Consider the following 21672-nt stretch of genomic DNA (forward strand, 5'->3'; position numbering starts at 1 on the left):
TTGCATTCACCCATTCACAGCCCATTCATAGAAGCACTTCCATATGAAACTAAGCTAAGTGCTTTTATTGTCTAACATTCACACACATTCACACTCCAGCACTTGCGTCAGAGAGTAACTTGGGGTTCAGTATCTTGCCCAAGGATACTTTGGAATGCAGGCTGGAGCAGCAAGGAATCGAACTGCCAACCTTCCAATTAGTAGGTGACCTGCTCTACCTCCTGAGCCACAGCCACCCCAGTCCACCAGTCCACCAGTTTTAGGTGGTGAAAAGAATCCTTTGAGGACCTCCTTAATCCCACTGACACGCCTTCTGTAGTGGAAGCAGAATCAGGGGATGAGGGGGTTGACTTGCACATCACTGGAGGTGAGATATCTGAGGTGGTTAAATAAATCCTTGGCGGCAGGGCCCCTGGGTTGGATGAGATTTGCCATGAGTTCCTGAAGGCTCTGGATGTTGTAGGGCTGTCTTGGTTGGCACCAGGGTTATTATAGTTAACGAAAACAAACGAAATAACGAAAACTGAAATTGAAAAAAACACTGTCGTTAACTGAAATAAATAAAAACTAAAATTAAAAGGAAAAAACGATAACTAAAACTGTTTTGTGAGTTTAAAAAACTAACTAAAACTAACTAAAATTATAGATAAAATTACCGTATTTTCCGGAGTATAAGTCGCACTTTTTTTCATAGTTTGGCTGGGGGTGCGACCTATACTCCGGAGCGACGTATATGTGACATTTATAACACATGAACCAAAATACTCCAGCCACTTGACATCTCCGTGAACTGCAGCTTTAAGGCAGTCTTGCGTAACCTGTGGGCGCAGTGGATGATGGATGGAGAGCACAGCTTAACGGCAACTGGGAGAATGCGCCACCCAACTTTCCTGGAAGTCATTGGATGGATCAAGAAAACATGGGCTTCAGTGACAAACCATCCTGTTGGGATTCAGAAAGGCTGGAATAATTGGAACTGCAGCTGACGACAAGTCTGACTAACGTGACACAGAAGAGGAAGCGGCGCTTCGTCTACGGAGTGTACGGAATTGTTTAGAAGTGACACCGAGGATGAAGAATTCAATGGATTGATGGTTTGGTTAACTTGTTAGTATGTTCTTTATGCTATGGTTATCTGAATAACTTAATGTTACGTTAACATACCGAACACGTGTTTGTTGTGCATCATGTAGCTGAATGTGCTACGTTAGCATAACGTAGGCGTAACCGTGTTCGTCCTGTTCTTTAATCCATTATTATTTTAAATTGCCGTTCAAGATGGAATTTCTGCTCTGGGTCTCGGATTCTATCAACCCCCCCCCCCCCCCCCCCCCCCCCCAAAAAAAGTGCGACTTATAGTCCAGTGCGACCTATATATGTTTTTTCTTCTTTATTATGCATTTTTTGGCTGGTGCGACCTATACTCCGGAGCGACGTATAGTCCGAAAAATACGGTACCTTACTTTTCTTGTTTGTCATTTTATTTAAAAGGCCATGGTCCTCAACTGGAAAAGTGATCAGTTGCTGCCCCAGGTGGAAGAGTTCAAGTATCTTGGGGTCCTGTTCACTAGTGACTGGAGACGGGAACGGGAGATCAACAGATCGAGGCTGCAGCTACATTGATGTGGACGCTACACCGGTCTGTCATGGTGAAGAGCTGAGCGTAAAAGCGAAGCTGTCGATTTACCGGTAGATCTACGTCTCTACCCTCACCTATGATCATGAGCTCTGGGTAGTGACCAAAAGAATGAGATCACGAAAATAAGCAGCAGATATGAGCTTCCTCCGATGGGTGGCTGGCCTCTCCCTTAGAGACAGGGTGGGGAGTGCAGCCATTCGAGAAGGGCTCAAAGTAGAGCTGCTGCTCCACATCGAAAGAAGCCAGTTGAGGTGATTCAGGCATCTGACTAGGATGCCTCGGGCGCCTCTTGGGTGAGGTGTTCCAGGCATGTCCTACCAGAAGGAGGCCCTGGGGCAGACACAGGACACACTGGAGATATTTTATCTCTCTGCTGGCCAGGGAACGCCTTGGGGTCCCCCCAGATGAGCTGGAGGAGGTGGCTGGGGAGAGGGAGGCCTGGGCTTCTCTGCTTAGGTTGCTGCCCCTGCGACCCGGCCCCGGATAAGCGGAAGTACTCGTGTTTTACACATTACACAATTTTGTCACAACTTTCTGAAGTTGTTCATATACTGTGCAATAAAACCAGCTTGGAAAATGAGTCACAGCTGCAGGTATACATCACCCCTCATGCACAGCTTTAGCAATTACAAGTAGGATCTCTAAACTGTACAGAAGAGGTAGTGCAGAGAGTGAAAATAAATCAGTGAAAGGTGATGATAAAAAACAAATCATAATCACTGACACAATCACTCATGAAACTTGTCAATCACAAAAAAATTTAAACATACACAAATATATATACTGACACACACAGGGAATGTTGCAAGGTGTGAGCACAGAGAGCCACTATGTGTTTTTGGGCAGTACACAAAATAGAATGAACGAAAGGATGACACCAGAAGAGTACAATGTTTAGCATCAGGAGGAGAGGGATGTGGGAAGGACAATAATTTCAAAATTGTAACAGAGAGGTAATAACTCACAGTGAGTTAACGCTGCAGATGGATGAGCTGCTAGAGTGCACGTTACCTCGACTGCGTGTTAGATAACTGCACATGCACAAAACAAAAATGGGGGAAGGGGTAAAACATTATATAGTATGAAATCAGAGAAACAGCCAGACACCATTTGATATTTCTCTGTTTTCTCTGTCTGCTAGTATCCCATCACATGGCATTGCGATGGGGGAGTCAGAGTTCAAAAACACAAAATTGAGACTCAAACAGAAAGGAAATGGGCCATCAGGGACATTTTTAACTGGGATAGTGAGACTTAAACAAGCATTTCAACGTAACTAGTGATGTGAAAATGACACTTTGCAGACATTTATAAGGTAAGGTTGCTCTGGATGACAGAATAAAGACATGGGTGGCGCCTGTTATCCTCAGTTCCAGTAACACAGTAACACCGTTTTATACAGCCATGTGACTTCATGGATATGGTCGGTAAACTTTTACTCTGCATACTGAATCATGTGTTTTGGATTTTCTTCTTTTCTGAGATGTTGCAGAACAGTAGATAATATTCAGAGTCAAATTCTCAAGCTAGAGCTCCACTAACACTGACATAGTCTCAGTATAATACAGGAATTAAAAACATAAAGAGCTTTTAAGACTTAAAGCTGAATGGAAGTTATTTTGTTAGTGACCACTTTAGACAGCAGAACCAACCAACAACAGAAAAGTAATCTAGTAAGAGCTAATACAGACTTCTTGTAATCACAGAAATGAAGAATTTATAGATCTTTTTCGGGATCACATCTAAGCAGACCAAAGCACATTTGCATTTCCAAAAACTTTTTCTTTCCCTTTTGGTTTAAAATCAGAAACCCATTTTCTGAGCCCACTAACTGAAGTTCAGCTCCACCAATGACTTTATCAGTCCCTTCAGAGCAGCACCACACTACAGAACATCTATAGAAGGCTGGTAATGCAGAGTATAAAACATTGTACTGTAGATGGTCTAGTGTTTGTTTTTTATTTGTTAAAATCTATAAAGACATCTTAAACAAAACTATTATAATACATAGAACCTATTATGGTTACCTGCTGAAATAACCAATGTCATAAATAAAATTTTTGTATCCTACTTACAAAAACTGCTTGGAGAACCTACATACAGCTTTGTGAATGCTTACCCTGAGCCACATTTGTAAATCCTCCTATCACACATGCTTGTGTGTAAAAAAGAGAAGAAATCAACCAGTGGAGATCAAGTTTCAATCCGGGTTCTCATTTATATAACAGTTTTAAAAATGAGTGGAGAAGGTCAGTTGGTTATTTCAGTGCATAACATCAAATTAAAGAACATTCAGACTGTGGCTACATCCACACTAAAATGATGCCTTGAAGAAAAGTCTCTAGACAAAGGTTTTGGCAATAAACATGCACGAAAATCTATTTCAATTGACCACTCCTACACTGGGCAAGACTCTGGAAGATGTAGATGCAACCACATATATTTACAAAGCCTGTAATTTGTTATCTAATATGAATTAACCACCAGTGGTCAATGCTGATGTTATTATCTACCTGATAATGGCCAAGTGACCTCTATGAACAAGTATATGCATATAAATATGCAGAAATGTTCATGTATGTAACTTTTGAACTGTGTCCATTGATTCCTTGGATCAAGTCGAATTTAAAGCACCCTATGAAGTTAACTTCTGCCATATTGGATTTTTTTTTAAACGTTTTTTCCAAAGGTCCCAATCACAAAAGTATGAGGTATAATCATCACATCAAGCCTCACTTTTTTTTGAACGTGTCTGATGTCACAGCCAGCCAGAATGAAATGATGCTGTTACAACTGAACAGCATATTTTTGCAAAAATCCAATAGCTTTAGAAATACTATCCTGATATTTATCAGGGTTTTGTTTGTTTATCATATTATGGAAGAGTAAACAATTGGCCTTGATCTGAGACCCTTTCTAGCTGAATTATTTTGAGCTTTGCTGGTTTGTATTTTGGCCTTTCATCTATCTTTGTTGTTCCATGTTTTATACAAAGATTTAAATGAACATTAAGAGCTTATACTGTGAAGAACTTTATTCTTTATGTTAAATAAGGGAGGGATTTACATCACATACTGGTCAACTGATCTTTAACATGGCTATAGAGTTAGTTGTAAATCCCTATGTAACAACATAAAAAGAAATTTTATCAAATTTAAAGAAGCAGACTTACGCTGTGATGGAAATGTTAGCGGCTGACATGGGGCTGACCTCCTTTACCTCCTTGGCCTTCTGGAGTGCAAGTTTCTTATTGATAGCCTCCTCTTGCTCTTCTTCATCCTGGACAGTAGGTGTGAAAAAAAAAACATACGCAGATGCATAACTAGAGAAAGCCCTGCTACAGGGCATTAACTATATGTAACTTTAACTGTGTTGGGGTTAAGCATTAATCAGAGTTTTAGTATATGTATCCTGTTTTATTTTAAAGAACTGCGTTCCTTCTGTGTCCTTGGTTGTTTTCCTTTCTTTTACTACCTGGCCAGAATTAAGAGGGAGTGGTTAATAAAGCCCCCCAATGCCGAGTATGCAGCAATGCTAGTCACACTCTGTGAAGGTGCAGCACCTGTTTTGTGTCTGATATAAAGAAAATACCACACACAGATATAAGTTCCTTGTGTAATAATAATAATAATAGCATGAGAAAAGTCCTTCATAATTTATTTATTCTGTTTTTACTTCTGTTGATAAAAAGTCCACTATTAAAGAACAAGACCAATTTAAAACTAGTGGGAACATTTAGAATATGGGTATGAATCATTGAAAATGCTGATTCCAAGCTGTCTTTTTTCCTTTGCAGAAACCTAAGCTTGCCATCTCAGTGAGGTCTAAGTTGTCACATTTTTTCCAAAACTTTTTTTTTTTGCCTGCCTCTCAATTGGGGTTAGCACCTATGATGATCTTAGACAGTTTAAATCTGAAAGTCAGCACATATTTTTTCACATTAAAACCCTTAGGCGTTATCCTGCTCTGGTCTTCATGCAATGGTTAATGGAACCAAAATCATTGGTCCATAGAAATAGTATCTGTGTTAAGAAGAACAAGTAATACTGATGTGTGAATTAGATTAGTGCCTTGGAACAGAAGCACATTACATTTACTTATCTTTCAATAATGACTTCCATATCTCAGAATTATGACTCACTACTTCTTTACCAGAAAAGATCAAATAAATATGAATGTTTTCTCATAAGACATTAAGCCATAAATATAATGTAATATCTTTTTTCTCTGGGGATGAATGCACAGTTTATGCTGACCACTTACTTTAGGCTTCAAAATTAATGAGTAAGAAAAGAAGAATTTTGTCTCCTTGATATTCAAAGTGACTGGAGGCCTGGAAACATTTTAAATTATTAAAAGCTGTTAAAAAAAAAACAAAACAGAAATATCCTGGCAGCTGGGGCACCAGAAAAATACCATTAAAAACCCCAGAAATTTTCTGCCGTAAAAAAACCCAATGGAAATATTCTGGCAGCTGGGGCGCCAGAAAAATAAAATAATAAAATGGAAATCTTCTGTCCCATAAAAGAATTGAAATACTCCAGCAGAATTTCCAGCATCTTCCGTTTAATGGGTGACCTACTTCTCCAGTTACCCAAGATCCCCATCCTGCAAAGCTCCTTATCTTCAGTAAGGGAGTAGATACAGACTCATGAACTGGCTCTTTCGCTCACTAGCACATCCTCGCCAGTGTAGCCATAAACCAGCTCCTCCATGTTGCTGTTGCAGTGGACCAGCTCCCCATCATCGCGTCACTTTCTCAGCACTCATGCCTCACCTCCAAAAGAGGCCTGTTTACCAGTTGCTGCTACTCCACCTAAGCCTTCTGTTATTAGAACATGTTGGCTCAGTTTTTCTCCAGTCTCCCATTCATCTCTCCAGAGGACAGCCTGTTCTTCATTGCCACAGCCACCTGCCAACCTTTCTCAAAAGTTCTCAGCAGAAGAAACACATTCCCCAGCAGAAAGAAAGACTGTATTACTTCGGATGAACTGGTCTCCTTGCTATTGGGTTCACCCTCGCCTGGGCCATGTCCTGTCTCAATGCTGGTGTATAGCCAATCTGAAGCCCAGCTGCCTGGCCTACTCCACACGTGTGGCCAGTGTGGCTGGTGTGGCCTACTCCACACCAGCTTCCTTTCTGGCGGATGGAGACCCTACCACTGATGATTCCTCTTCTAGGAGGAAGATGGGATCCCATCGTCAGTGCTCCTTGCCACTTCCAGAGATTGTTTCCCAGCCCATATCTGCCAACACTTGACCCCTGCATCTGGCAACGCTGGGCCCCAGCCAGAACCTGCTTCCCAGCCTGCGTCTGGCGATGCCAGCCTCTCTGAAGTCACCTCTTCTGTGAGTAAAACATAGTCATTCTTGAGAATTCTACCTCCACTGGCAAATTCTAACTTAATGGTGGTGGAGTTGCCAGTTCTCAAGCCAGCCAATATTAATAAGACAATGTTTTATGTTCCTGAGGCAACAACTGAAAAGACTGAGTCTTTAGTTTATGACATACCCACTGAGAATTTTGCTCTGAGCTGCTCAGCCATGGAAACTCATTCTATGAAGCTCTCTATGCACTGTTCTTGAGCTAATCTGAAGGCCACGTGAAGTTTGGAAGTCTGTAGCAATTAACTCTGCAGAAAGAGCAGTTACTGACCTTGCTCTGTCATTTTACGCAGCCTACCACTTTGCGGCTGAGTTGGTCATGTTCCCAATTGCTTCCACTTTATTATAATACCACTAAAAGTTGACTGTGGAATATTCAGTAGCGAGGAAATTTCATGACTGGACTTGTTGCATAGGTGGCATCCTTTCACTGTACCATGCTGGAATTTGCTGAGCTCTTGACAGTGACCCATTATTTCACAAATGTTTGTAGAAGCAGTCTGCATACCTAAGTGCTTGGTTTTATACACCTGTGGCCATGGAAGTGATCGGAACACCTGAATTCAATGATTTGGAAGGGTGATTGAATACTTTTGACAATACATTGTATGACATAAAGGACTACACAACAACCTAGCAACAATCTTAATTATTTTACCATCTAAACTGTCAGTACGAAGAGAAGTGTCTTATAGCAATAGTTTTTCTACAGTTTCTTGAGTAATCTGACTTATATTTCATTAAATTATCCAAGATACAGTAGGTTGAGCATTAATATCATGAACTGAAAAAATCTGTTCTAAATTGTCTACTTTACTGGCAAAAAAAAAATAAAATCATTACAATAATAAAGTTTAGTGATGAGTGAACCTTCACACTCTGCCTATCTATGATATTATGATTTGCTATTTTATTTCATTTATCACTTTCCATAATTTCTTACTATCATTTGGTGTATTGTTGATTTTTTTGTTATGATTGAGTTTAGATGTGTTATTTCTTAATCTACAATGTCTTTTGTCAGAAATACAACACAATTTCTGAGCGATCTGCCTGCATCATTGCAGATCTTAAATCATCATAAAGCCAGGGTGCCTTATAAACCTTCACTAATCACTTCCTACGTGGAACATGTTTCTTTAACAGATAAATTTGATTATCCATAGATGCAGTTAGAGCCCTATTCACCTGCTTTTCTCAACATACTTCTGACCAATGTATATTTTTAATGTCATTCAGAAATTTTTCTATGAACTGCAGAGTACAATTCTCCTTTCAGGTTTTGACAATTTTTGTCTTCCACGTGACAGCAATCAAATTATGATCAGTGAACCCAACAGCCATTGATACAGCCTGCGAGGATAATTCTTTAACACTTGTCAATTGTGCATAAATTTTCAAGGTACTGTATATTAGCATTAGGTAGTCTATAACAACAACCCATCAAAATAGGCTTGATATATGGAAAACAGGTCTGTAACCAAATAGCTGAAATCTGGACTCATGAAATTTCTTTTTATCACTGAAATATGATCAAATATGATCCTGAAGATAAAAATTGATACCTCCACCAAATTTATTTCTGTCTAACCTGTACAACCTATATCCACTTATGGCCAACTGAGAGTCACTGCCACAACCTGACTATTATTAGAATGACAAATAGACATTAGAATGACAACTTTGTTGATCTGTCTGTGTAGAATCTCAGTCATCCAGGTCATAGTAGTCTCTGGAGCTTGAAAAAAGGCGACTGAACTTCTTTTTTGTTTCTTGAAGACGTTTCACCTCTCATCCGAAAGGCTTCTTCAGTTCTCAACCAAATGGTGGAGAGACCCAGGTATTTAAACCCCTGTGGGCATAGTCCCCTGGAAGTGGTTTATGACCCTCTATTGTTCAAGTGCGTAAACACATGCCAAGGTTTCTCACCTTGGAGGCATCGGTCATTTCAATCAGTGGTTTCAGTTGAAACCAATATAGGACTTTGCTCCATTGTTTCATGTTTCATTGAGGTCACTGGAACAAAGGTGTGAATGGGGGTTGAGACGTCTGGGAAGGGAGCTCAGGACAGCACTGTAAGCGGGGGAAAGTTGGTGATGTAATCCACCTCCTCTGTTCAATGATGGTTGTTCACAGTGGACATAGATGGCTTCTTTTTTTTTTTCTTTTACTCCTCTTTCAAACCATGTCTTCCCTGTCCAAAATGGGAACGTTGGCATCCTCAAAGAGTGCCCTTTCTCCTTCGATGCAGATGTACAGCTGAGTCTTGTCCTGTCAAGGTGGCTCTTCTATGTTTTGCCATTTGTTTGTGAAGTGGCTGTTTGGTTTCTCCAATGTAGAGGTCCAAGCACTCTTCACTGCACTTGACAGCATACACTACATTGCTGATCTTGTGTTTGGGGGGTTTGTCCTTGGGATGAACCAGTTTTTGCCTTAGGGTGTGACTTGGTTTGAAGTATACTGGGATGTCATGCTTGGAGAAAATTCTTCTGAGTTTCTCTGACAAGCCTGCCACATAATGGACGGTGTTGTTCCTCTTGTCATTCTCTCTAGTTTGTGTTTGACCTTCATTCCGGTGCATCTTGGCTGATTTGATGAAAGCCTAATTGGGGTAACCACATGTTTTGAGGGCTTTCTTAATATGTGTGTGTTCCTTTTGTTTCCCTTCTGCCTTAGAGGGAACACTTTCCGCCCGGTGTTGCAGGGTCCTGATCACCCCAAATTTGTGATCCAGAGGGTGGTGAGAGTCAAAGAGGAGATACTAGTCTGTGTGTGTGTGAAATCAGATCAACTTTGTTTGTTGTTTCTTCACTTACATACTGTACAAGTGAAAGGTTTGGACACACTCACCCATGGCTAAGTGTGTCCAAACTTTTGACTGGTACTATATTCAAATGTGCTATAATCAAGCTTTTCAGATGGTCTTGATAACAATAATCATTATTAGCTTGTCACACCTAAAATATTAAAACAAAATATGTAAACAAAATAAAACAAAAGAGCTAACATAGAGATGTACATCGATGGGGATGCCACCACATTCTTGCTTTTTGGCACAATGATTAACTTGCCATACTTCAAAGGGTTTTATCTCAATCACGGCCAGCTTAAGCCTCTCCCAAGTTCTCTCCACTTTTGCAGTAAACCTCTGAAAAATAATGCACCAATGCTCCTCAGTGTTTCAAACAAGGGACCTGGCAGATCCGCACATGCCACAGCAAGCGATTAGTGACTTCAGTTAAATCATCAGACTAGGCCAAACCAATACGCATTCCAGTCTTAATTAATTTGGATACCATGAAGTCAACTTGAGACACAGAATCAGCTGCCACCAGTGGTTCGCAATGCTAATTTTATGGCTAGCTTACTAGCATAACTATGTCCAGAAGTTCCAGGAATAAGCCGAGGGGGTTATCGTCACCAGAGCGAGTTTGATTGAATGATTTTTTTTTTTTTAATGTCTAACAGAGACTTGGCAGTGTTCTAATAACTTCTCTGAATTTAATCTGACCCCTCCACTTGACCACTCCTTGTGTCTGGACGTGGGGGGCTTACACGTAAGCCCAACTCTGACTTTTTAAATGATTTTGCTGATTTTTTGCCAGAATATTACTTTTTAAAAACTTTTTACTTAGTAAGTTTTAACAAAGTATGCAAAGCAGGTGAGGTACTGCAAATATTATTACATTCTCAAAATATATACTGTCCCAAGTGTCTGTGGGAGAAAATCCACGTAAACATGGGGAGACATACAACTCCACACAGAAAGGCCCAGGCCGGTGGATTCAACCCAGACCGTCTAGCTGTGAGGCAACAGTGCTAACCACCACCCACCATGCTGCCCTGGACATATACCAAAATTATAAGTTCATTAACAATTGCCCTCTTCTTTCAGTCTACTAAACTGTTCTACTTGCACCTTTTTGCCTACCCAACTGTCATCTTCTTTATCCTGTTTTGATCTTCCTACAATAATTCAAATATCTTTCATTATTAGTAAATTAAAGTCATCCACATGTCAGCTTGATCCATTGCCTACTAACTTGTTAAACTTTCCCTTCCATCTCTTGCCTCACTTATCAACTAATATTGTACATTCATCCCTTGTTTCTGGTTCTGTTTAGACCCCAACAATTTGAATAATTTCAGACAAATCTCAAATTTGCCATTCCTTTCCAAAATTCTTGAAAAAAAATACTTGCGTTACAGTTTGTAAAATTTATATGAACAGTTTTAATCTGACTTCCATTCATTCCATAGTACAGAAACAGCTCTTGTGAAAATTACAAATGATCTTTTGCTTGCAGCCGATTCTGGATTCATGACCATTCTCATTCTCCTTCACCTTACTGCAGCTTTCAATACAATCTTCCATGACAGATTAGCCTCTATTCGCATCAACAATGGTGCACTTGCGTTGTTTTCCTCATACCTCATACCTGTGCAACTACATACTCATAACTACTCATAATTTTCTTAAAATTAATGGTAATAAAACTGAATTTATTCTTATTGGCACCAATTGTATACGCTCTAAAATCTAATAGTTTTTCATCACATGTAAATATTACGTGGTCTGCCTACTTTATCTTCACAATATTAACGACCTTCGTTCCTCATTTACTCCAAACACTACACACTTGTCAATCTTCTTATCACATTCTCTTCTTCTCTTCTCTACAGTCTATCTCATAAAGCTCTCCATAAACTTCAGTTCATTCAGAATTCAGCTGCCCACATTATATCCAGAATCTGATCCACTGAACATAACAGGTGTTAAATGTTCAGTGGACCATATAACAGAAGTAATTATTGTATGGTCTTTACCTTGAGGCAACTGTTTGTTGTGATTTTGCACTATATAAATAAAACTGAATTGAATTGAACTGTTCTTAAACAGCTCCACTAACTTCTAGTTAAGATTAACTTCAAGATCCTCCATCTCTCTTTCAAAGCCTTTCATAATCTTGTTCCTCCATACTTGTCTGAGCTTCTTGATACATACCCTCTGGCACTGCAGTCCTCTTCAGCTTCTCTTCTGTCTATTCCATCTGCTCGTCTGACTACCATGGGACGTAGAGCCTTTAGTTGTGTTTAGACTTGTATTCCCTTCTTTATAACATGGTAATTTGTCTATTACTACTTTAATCAGCATTTAATAGCTTTGTTTTGTGGTTTTGTTTATTTTAGTCTCATTTAATTGTGTATACATGTACATTTTTAAATAGTTGTACTGATGTAAGGTGATGTTGAGGGTTTTGAAAGGTGCCCATGAATTAAATGTATAATTATAATTTTTCAAAAAGGAAAGTTTTAAGCCTTATTTTAAAGCAGAGGATTTGTCTGTTCCCTGAATCCAAACTACAAGCTCAATAAAATTTAAATTAAAAAGTCTTCTATAACAAAGTATGTTAATTTTACCATCATTAGAATATACATTTTAAGTCCATGGATGCTGCCTGTAAACAAAAATTTGAATTTTTCAAATTCCTGAAGTCATAGTAGCAGATATTAGTCCTACAAAATGTAAATGATATAGCTTAAGCTTAAGTTTAGTTCTCTAGATATAGCTACTTGAAAATGGTTACATAGAAAACACTGTTCAGAAAAGGCTTGAAAAATGCCTAACTTCATCACAAAAATATTTTCATGATCAAAATAAATAATATTAGTAGAAAGCAAAACTTTTGCAGTTTTTCTGTTAAGAATTGTATCATTAACCTGGATTTTTTTTCAAGGAAATCAGACATGGTCAGGCTGGAACTATTTGGTGAATTGATATAAATTGACCCTATGGGCTAAATAAAGAAGATTACAAGAGTTCTATTATGGTGAGGTGTCAGCAGCTTCTAAAGTGAGTTAATTAACTGAGTCCTTCATCCAGTGGGGATTCATTATGAAGGCCTAATCTTGTCAGTGCTGCGTCTTAAACCTCTAAGTCATCATAAGTGATAACCCTCTAGCCTACCATTTTTTTAAAAAAAATAATAATAACAAAAATTACATATTCTGATTACCTTGGGTTAGAGTTACAATTCTGGTCTTCACCAGTGATGACTTAGACCTCAAAGGATTAAGAGAAATGAAATAAAGGCCATGTAAGATATGACTAAAGGTGAAAGACTTGACAGAATATATAAGAAATATTGTACCTTAGTGAGCTCCTGGGCATTTGCAAGATTATCAACAGCAATGGCCAAGAACACGTTGAGGAGTGTGTCTGGTTATATATGTTCTCAGGAAAACAATCAAAAATCAGTTAAGACAGAATCAATATTTAACAAACAAAGGGAATCTATCTGGATCAATGAGGAAGGATACAATTTCCAAAGAGCGTGAGTACAATGAAATAAATGGAGGAAAACATTCCCCCATGCACGCCCCCCTGGGATTCAATCCCATGATACATGACTGCATTCCAGTCCTCCCCGGTTAGGATCTGTAAAGGGAGACAGAGGCTGCTTTTTCAGTCCAGTTCATTGGTACTACCAAAAAATAACATGATTTCGTTGACCTTTACCTGGAAGACGGTGAGAATAGCTGCTGGGAATGTGTCAAAGTTGGTTGTCGGTGTTTCCTCATCAAAATTAAACCTGTAGGGAGATGAACAAACAGTTTCTGAATGTAATCAAGCTGCAAAGCCTTAATACTATACCCTTCACCCCTCTCCCCCTCCTGCTGGATGTAGCAGCTTATTGTCCTCTCAGTTACATTCCAGCACAATATATGTCATTACATTTGAGTCATCTAAGGCTGCGCGACCTCATTCATGATCCCTGACTATTTATTCTCTCAAATGGAAGAGATGTGCTAATGTCAACTGGGACCTAAATACATTCCCTACATTGGGGGAAAATACATTTTCCCCCAATGTAGGGAATGAAGATAAAGGTGGCTAGAAACACAACAGTATGTCTTTAGTGTCTTCTTAAAATTCAGAACTTTTCTTAAATCAGGGTCTCATTAAAAGACAAACACATAAAGCACATAAGTCATCTTATTCTACCAAGACTTGTTTTAAAACGTCAACATTTTAGCTTTTTTTTTTCCTGTTATTTTTCCTCAATTATCCATTCCATCCCATAATGTCCCAGAGGTTATTTACTTCTGGATCTGATGCACAGTTAAGAAGATAGCACCTTTCACCTGACCCTCAATCACAGCCATTGCACACACATTGGCCAAAACCAATACAACCTTTTGGAATGTCCTGAAGAAGAAAGTCATCAACTGTGTACTAAGTAACAAATGTCAAACAGGTAGACCAAGGAAAACAACAGCAGTTCATAACAAAAACATTGTAAGTGATGTAAAGAAAGACTAAAGCGACTGTTAGTGCTACAACCGACTGTTAGTGCTAGTGTTAAAGCAACAACCTTCAGCAGGCAGGAGTGAAAGTTTCACAATCTACTGTTCGCAAACAACTTCATGAACAAAAGTCACCAGACTTCACCAGAATATGCATACCACTAATTAGCAAGAAGAGTAGGAAGGCCAGGCAGGAATTGGCCAAGAATTTTTATGGACTGATAAAGATAAACCTTTATCAATGTGAAGTTTGGAGAAAGAAAGGATCTGCTCATGATCCCAAACATCCAAGCTCTTTTGTGAAACAAAGTTGCGGTAATGTCTTGGTTTGGCCTTGCATGGCTTCTTCTGGGACAGGCTCATTAATTCATTGATCTTCAGTGATGATGTCATGCATGATGGCAACAGTACATTGAACTCAGAAGAGAGAAACATTTTGTCTGTCAATTTAAAGAAAGAGGCATTCAAACTGATTTGGAGATCCTTCATCCTGCAGCAAGATAAGGACCTAAAAACAACACTAAAACTACAAAGGAGTTCATCAGTGGCAAGAAGTGGAAGGTTTTAGATTGGCCTAGTAAATCTTCAGACTTAAACCCTATAAGAAACATGCATTTTACCTGCTAAAGTGGAGACTGAAGGGAGTAACCCCCCCCAAAACAAACAACTGAAAGCCTGGAAAAGCATCAAGAAAGAAGAATGCAAAAAATTTATTGATGCAGTAGGCTAGTTAATTTTGACGATGTCAGTGCAGTTTGTATGCTCCCCAAGCACTTGTATGCATTCCTGATAATGTTGGGGCATAGATGGTGTCATGGGGGATCTCCTCCCAGATCTGGACCGGAACATCACTGAGCTCCTGGACAGTCTGAGGTGTATCCTGGTACATCGGATTTACTGAATCTGGTTATTGTAAACATTTATCATCACAGTAACAGTGTTACAAATATCGGTAGCTGTAAACACTCATAAAAACATTAGAAAATACATTTGTTGATTTGATGCCTATACCCTAACATATGTGGAGTATTTAACATTTACAATTATAAGAGAAAGTTACGTTATTTTTGGTGCCTATCAGAGCAACAGGCCAACCCACTTGATGTAGCTTCTACATATGTATGTCTATGCCAATGACGGGGTGCAGATGTTTCTGTGCCTGGTGGCAGATGAAAAATTACAAAGTAGCTGTGTCCAAATTCAGGGGTTGCGTCCTTCTGAGCCCACGAAGACCACGAAGTCCAAAAATGAGTGGAAGAAAATGGATGGATGGATGAAAGATATAGGTGAGTTTGGGGGCCCCCTGGTGGTCAGATGGCCTTATGCAGCCACATTTGTCACCTATGCCTCAGGCCGGCCCTGTATGAGACCACTGAGGAATCGTCTGTTCTAATCAGCACAAGTTACAGATCAAGTAAATTGATGTGAATGCTACTCTAAGAGGGATCCCACTGGCCACTGGGATGGTTCTCCCATGGGACCGTGTTTCTGATATATCCGTAATTATACTCACCCTTGCATACACTGGCACTGTCCTCCACTATGCTAACACTGGATGAAATTGAGGAGACAGTAGGACAGTCCAGAGGCCAAGACAGAGCTGCCGACATAGCTATGTAGTCCTGGCAGTGGGCCTGGACCACACAGGCCATTGAGTAACCCGGAATCTGGGCATGAACACTTGTACCTCTCGAATCAACATGTTCGCCGTGCAGAGTATTTCTGCCATGTATTTTGTCCTGTTGTCTTAAAATAATGTGTGGATCTAACAGTAATGCTAAACTGTTTGTTGCTCACATGTGGCTGTTAGTTTCTTTCCTTTGACTTTAATAAATACCCACAGCATTTAAATAATTAACACAGTAGGCATCACTTAATGCTTTTCTGTGACCTGCTAATTTGCTCTGCTCTTGGTAGATTACACTTGTCATTGTTGAAATGAACTGGTTGTACCTGTTTTCAAAGATTTGCTCACTGTTAGTGATTCACTAATTGTCATTGTTGCTTTTATAAATCTTGCCCTGAGAGACCTGTCATTAGCTGTATCACAATAAATAACACTGGCAAAAACAATTTACTCACTGGCCACCAAAGAGCTGCATGCCCAGCAGAGCAAAGACCACAATAAAGAGGAAGAGTAAGAACAGCAGGCTGATGATGGACTTCATGGAGTTGAGCAAGGATACCACCAGGTTCCTCAGAGAGTTCCAGTACCTACACAAAGACACACCAGTATGAATACATAGTCTAACCAAGTTTCCCAGAACACAGACGGACATTTATGATTACTCACTTAGTGACTTTGAAGATCCGGAGCAGTCTCAGTGCTCGCAGGACACTGATTCCAAATGAGGCCCCAGGCTTCATGGCAGCCCAGACCACCTCAAAAATGCTGCCAATGATCACCTGTGAACACAGTATGATAAATTATGATAATTTTTTTTTTCAATAATTGGACACATTTCTTTTTTGGAGTACTCATTCTGAATCATGCTAGTTTCTCTATAAATGCATCAAACTCTAATATACACAGCAAACTGACTAAACTCCCAGCTGAAAAGGACAACTCACCCCAAAGTCAAAACAATTGAATGAGGAGTGAAAGTAGTTCTGGGGTCCAAGGCCATACATTTTCATAGACATCTCCACGAGGAACAGGCCCAAGAATACAAACTCAGCGAGGTCTGTCCAGAAGAAAATAAGGAAACGCACTCAAAAAAGCCTCAGGGAAAAGCAAGCCTCCCTGCTGGTATTCCACATTTCTACAGCAGCTGTGCTCACAGTAAGTATAATACAGAAAGAGGCTATTTTCTGAGGGATAACTGCTGTATTCTCACACAACGGAGTGTGTGAGATGTATGTTTGCTCATAAGGATGTTTGTGTAATATAAAACTCTACTTGAATAATATATGTTTGCACATGTGTTGCTGCAGCTTTTTTCTGACAGGACACCACAGTGTTTTATTTTATTGTCAGCAGAGAGTAGACAGTTATGAGGAATTAGAGTAGTGCCTACAAAGAAGGCAGGTGAGTGCAAAGCAATTTTGTATGCAAGCAAGGTGATCTCACAGGCATCATATGACAATTGGCATTATAATAGGATACCTTAAATCTCAATTTTAATACAAGTGAGGGGGTAGAATGAGGATCTGCAGATGTTGAATCCAGTTCAATGGAGCCTCAAAGCTCCACTAGCACCATACAGGGTTCAAAGAAATCATGCTCACCAGACTGTAGCTCATGCTTGTAAGTTGTTTGCAAGACTAGAGCTTAACTTGTAGAAGTGGCAACTTCATTCACAATTGATTTATGATAAACACTTAAAATATAATGTAACAGAATGGTACACATTGAGAAGAAAAACTACAGTGACCCAGTTAGTTAGTTATGCAGTAATCTTTTGGAGTTTGCTCGTGCTTTTTGCCCTGATAACTGTTTAAATTCTGTTTTGTGTCATTCTTTGCAACTTTTTGCTCTCTATGTTCTTGTGTCTACAAGGACATGGAAAGTGCAAAGTTAGTATTATTCACAGCACCAGACTAGTTGCATTAATGGGAAATTGCAGCAGGCTGAAAATAATTTGGAATTATCTTTTTAATTATATTTGAACATAGTTAAAACCTACAGTGAAGATATTTGCTTGGTAATATCTTCATGTATGTAAGATTGATTCATTATAATATTATTGGTAAGATGGGAGTAATAACTGTAACCTATCTGCTTTAGATGATAAAGAATGCCATAACTTTTTACTTTTTCATTTTGACTGACACAGTCAGAATTACTTTATGGCGACACTGCTACAACCTGATCTTGATCATCTGGATGGTTTGATTGTGTCTTTGAAACTCTCCATTTCTTCAAGAAGAGAGCATCATTGAATATACTGTCACAAACCTATCACAACAAAACTAAAATAATAAAGCCATGCATGCACTGGTATGTGAATCATTTTTATATCAAATAAAAAGTAACTAACAATTAATTAAAACAATTAATTTTGACACCCTACAAGTCAGCCAATACATGCTGGCCTACATGACAATTATTTACAATGAATACAACTGTTGGTACTCACATAGTGCATAGGTAAGCCATTCAGGCTGGTCATAGTGTACTATAGCCACACACAGTGTGTTTAGGCCAACCAGACATAACACAGTCCAGTAAAAACTCTGGGATTTGACCAGACGCCGGATGGTAAAGCGAATCCTCTTCTCTTTCCTCCTGAAGTAAGACAGACTCTCATTCTTGCTCTTCACACTGACACGAGCGAATGGTGACCCTGGGGGGGCAGTTGGAACAAAACGCACAAAATTGCAATAAAGTTACCATGTCTAAAAAGGAGGTGGTCTTTCCAAATCAAAATTCTGTTTGCGTAGAGCGTAGAGCCATGTATCTTAAAGTAAATCAGGACAAGACTGATCGTGCCATTCTTATTGACAGATTACAGAACTGCATTGGTATTTCTTGCACTGCTCTCAAATGATTCTCATTATACTTATCTGACAGACATTTCAGGATAATAACTACATGTCCTCATCAGTGCCCCGTCATATGTGGGATCCCTCATGACTCAATCCTTGGTCTAATTATGTTTTCTTCATATACAGTACCAGTCAAATGTTCAGAGACACTGTCTTGTTTATTGTAACTCACTTTTCATGTGTATCTCTCAGTCCTTCCAAGCCTGTCTTCAACTGCAGCAACTAGCAGAGCTTGCACATCACCCCTGTTCTTGTTGCCTTTCACTGGCCTCCAAGAACATTCAAAATTCATTTTACAATTTCATTAATAACATGTAGAGGCTTGGCCATGGCCCGGCTCCTGACTATACAGCAGACCTGCTGAGACTTTATGCCAGCAGCTGGTTTCTCCAATCATCTGAACATCTTTAACTATACCACGCTCTTATGTTCAAATCAGAGGCGACCATACTTTTGAGGTTGTAACTCATAAAATTTGGACCAGACTTTTTTCATTTCTTATGCTCTGTGGAAGCTTTTTCATATTATAACAAGTTTAAAGTGTGAAATAACCAAAGTGGAACCCTTAGCTCTTTTAGATCACAATGCTATAGTCTTAACCATTCTTCCTGTTCCCTTTTAGCCTCTGCTATATTAAATCTTATTAACCTAAATTAACCCAAATGTCAAGTGGGACTGGACACAAAAGGGAAGGAGAAAAATGGTTCCATTAGAATTTCATTACTAGCACAGGAAGACTAATTTCCTGCTTTATTTTAATCCAGACCTCTGACTCATACTGTATCACCTGAATGACTACACTATCCCATTTTATATTTATCTCTCTATCTAGCTGTTATTGATACTGTATACAGGGTGTCTAGAGGTACAAAAAAAGCTATGTTTATGACTTTTTAAGACTCTATTATTATCTCCTTTAAATTTAAGCCAAAGATGGAAATACACCTCAAAAGCCAAAATATGCTGTTTTCATGAAAATACATTCACCTCAGTTCAAACTAAAGAGTAAGGTAAAGTAAAAGTGTTTCATGGAGATTAAGTGTTTCATAATTAAAAAAAAAAAAAAACTATCACTGTTTTCCTAATGATTGTCTCAATCACTAGTACCCTGCCAGGCCTATGAATTTTTTAAAAAGTTTTAGACATAAGCTACAGCCATTAAAATAGCAATTTTATTTATATTTTTAGTCTGAGAAGTGTAATGTATCAAATCATTGTATGTACAAGGTTAATTTTGGTTTGGTGCTCTGCTGCTACAGTCTATAAATAAACCTTATGAATTTGACAACGATTTCTGGCCTGTACCAAAAACAGATGAAACAGTTGCAGTGCAATTCTAAATGTGCAAATGACGCTAAAACAGCTGTAGTGTGTGCATATGGTGCCTTGACTCAAAGCAAAGACCTAACCAAACAAAATTTTGAGGCCTTTTATTGGTAAATGTGGCATTAAGACATTGTAAGCCCTTTTGAAGACCGATAAAGCCTGGATACACAATGACATCTTTTTTATCTTTCATGATGTTTTATGTGACATTAACTACAACTGTCTTTCTGCATTCAAATTAACAGCATTTCTATAACGGCTTGTCCTGACTGATGTTTGTGAATATTAAAGTTCATTCTTTTTCAAGTATCCGTTACACTGAGCCAATGCAGCTGAGCCTGACTGATGCTTGATTTTTCAGGCTCTGTAAAATACAAATTTTTATGTAGTTAAATTTTTCAATACTGTATAAAGCTATAAGCACCAATAGTGAAATTATCTAGTTAATCTTGGTTGGTCCTTTTTTTTTATCAACATACACCGCTGATTCATGAGGGCACAGGCCAGTAGTGATCTCTTCTAGTGTCTGATAGCTTGACCTCGGGGATTCTATGGGTCTCCAGATCAGGCTTGTTCTGGTGTGTCTCCCAGGTGACGTGGGGAATTTGGAGGCTAACTCAATGCCTTTGGCTTTTTGTTCTTTCCCTTAGGTCATTATTGTGCAATATGTGCGATTTGGTGGGCTGTATTGTCCTGCTGGAGGCCACTGTGTTTAGGAACTGCTGTCTGACTAAAGTCACACTACTCCCTGAAGGTGACAGCAAAACTATCTGAAACAATTACAGATGGAAAAACTGTCTCTAATTGTTCAGACAGCTGTTTGGGTAGGTGGTACATTTCAAAATAACATCCACATAAGGCCAGGACCCACAGTCTCTCAGCACAATATTGCATTTAACTAATGATCAATATTAATCACCTAATCTGTCAGTGGTTTTAATGTTGTGGCTGACTGGTGTAGATCTTTGCATTGTGGACAATGTGTTGTTGCCGTCAACATATGAAACTGTCAGTTATCTAAGCTATTGTCCTCACCAACAGATGAGATGTCAGTAAAATGGTCCTCCCCTTCCTCTGCATTGATGAGGTCATTCTTACACTTCCTGGTCCGTTTCAGCACTGCAAATACATCAAGGAAAAATATAAATCACTATATGAAGAAGTCAGAAAGTATACTTTGATCTTGCCCCCCCCTGCCCCATGCCAGTCAGAATTCACAAACTTTCAGCTGTTCTGTCTTGACACGTCTCATTGATCCAGGTAAGGAAATCCCAGAATGTTGATTCTGTTTATCTGGACACACAGCATTTTCAGTGGGGAAAAATGTTTCATCACTCACAAGCCGCAAGCTCAGTTTCATGATCGTTAATATGCAAACTGTCATGATCAGGATCACAGCATTGTAAAATGATGAAAGTGGTGCTCTTCGGTCTCCTCCTTGGTTCAGCGATGGTCATTCACTCCCTGCTCAACTAGCATTCCTCCCTGTCCAGGATGTTGCAAATCTTGATCATTGAAAGAATGGTC

At 39.2% G+C, this 21672-nt stretch overlaps 1 protein-coding gene across 1 annotated transcript in view; it reads right to left on the reverse strand.

Moving 5' to 3' along the window:
- Positions 1-21672, reverse strand: part of cacna1ba (calcium channel, voltage-dependent, N type, alpha 1B subunit, a) — a 266901-nt gene that overhangs the window by 120213 nt on the left and 125016 nt on the right. Inside the window, exons 10-18 of the mRNA XM_030725575.1 lie at positions 21184-21264; positions 18411-18638; positions 16903-17015; positions 16625-16737; positions 16414-16545; positions 13544-13616; positions 13345-13462; positions 13176-13243; positions 4812-4918 (exon numbers count right to left, since the gene is read on the reverse strand). Of these exons, the coding sequence (XP_030581435.1) occupies positions 4812-4918; positions 13176-13243; positions 13345-13462; positions 13544-13616; positions 16414-16545; positions 16625-16737; positions 16903-17015; positions 18411-18638; positions 21184-21264 (1033 nt within the window). The remainder of the gene's footprint in view (positions 1-4811; positions 4919-13175; positions 13244-13344; positions 13463-13543; positions 13617-16413; positions 16546-16624; positions 16738-16902; positions 17016-18410; positions 18639-21183; positions 21265-21672) is intronic.

Source organism: Archocentrus centrarchus, unplaced genomic scaffold (genome assembly GCF_007364275.1).
Source record: "Archocentrus centrarchus isolate MPI-CPG fArcCen1 unplaced genomic scaffold, fArcCen1 scaffold_63_ctg1, whole genome shotgun sequence".
NCBI lineage: Eukaryota > Metazoa > Chordata > Actinopteri > Cichliformes > Cichlidae > Archocentrus > Archocentrus centrarchus.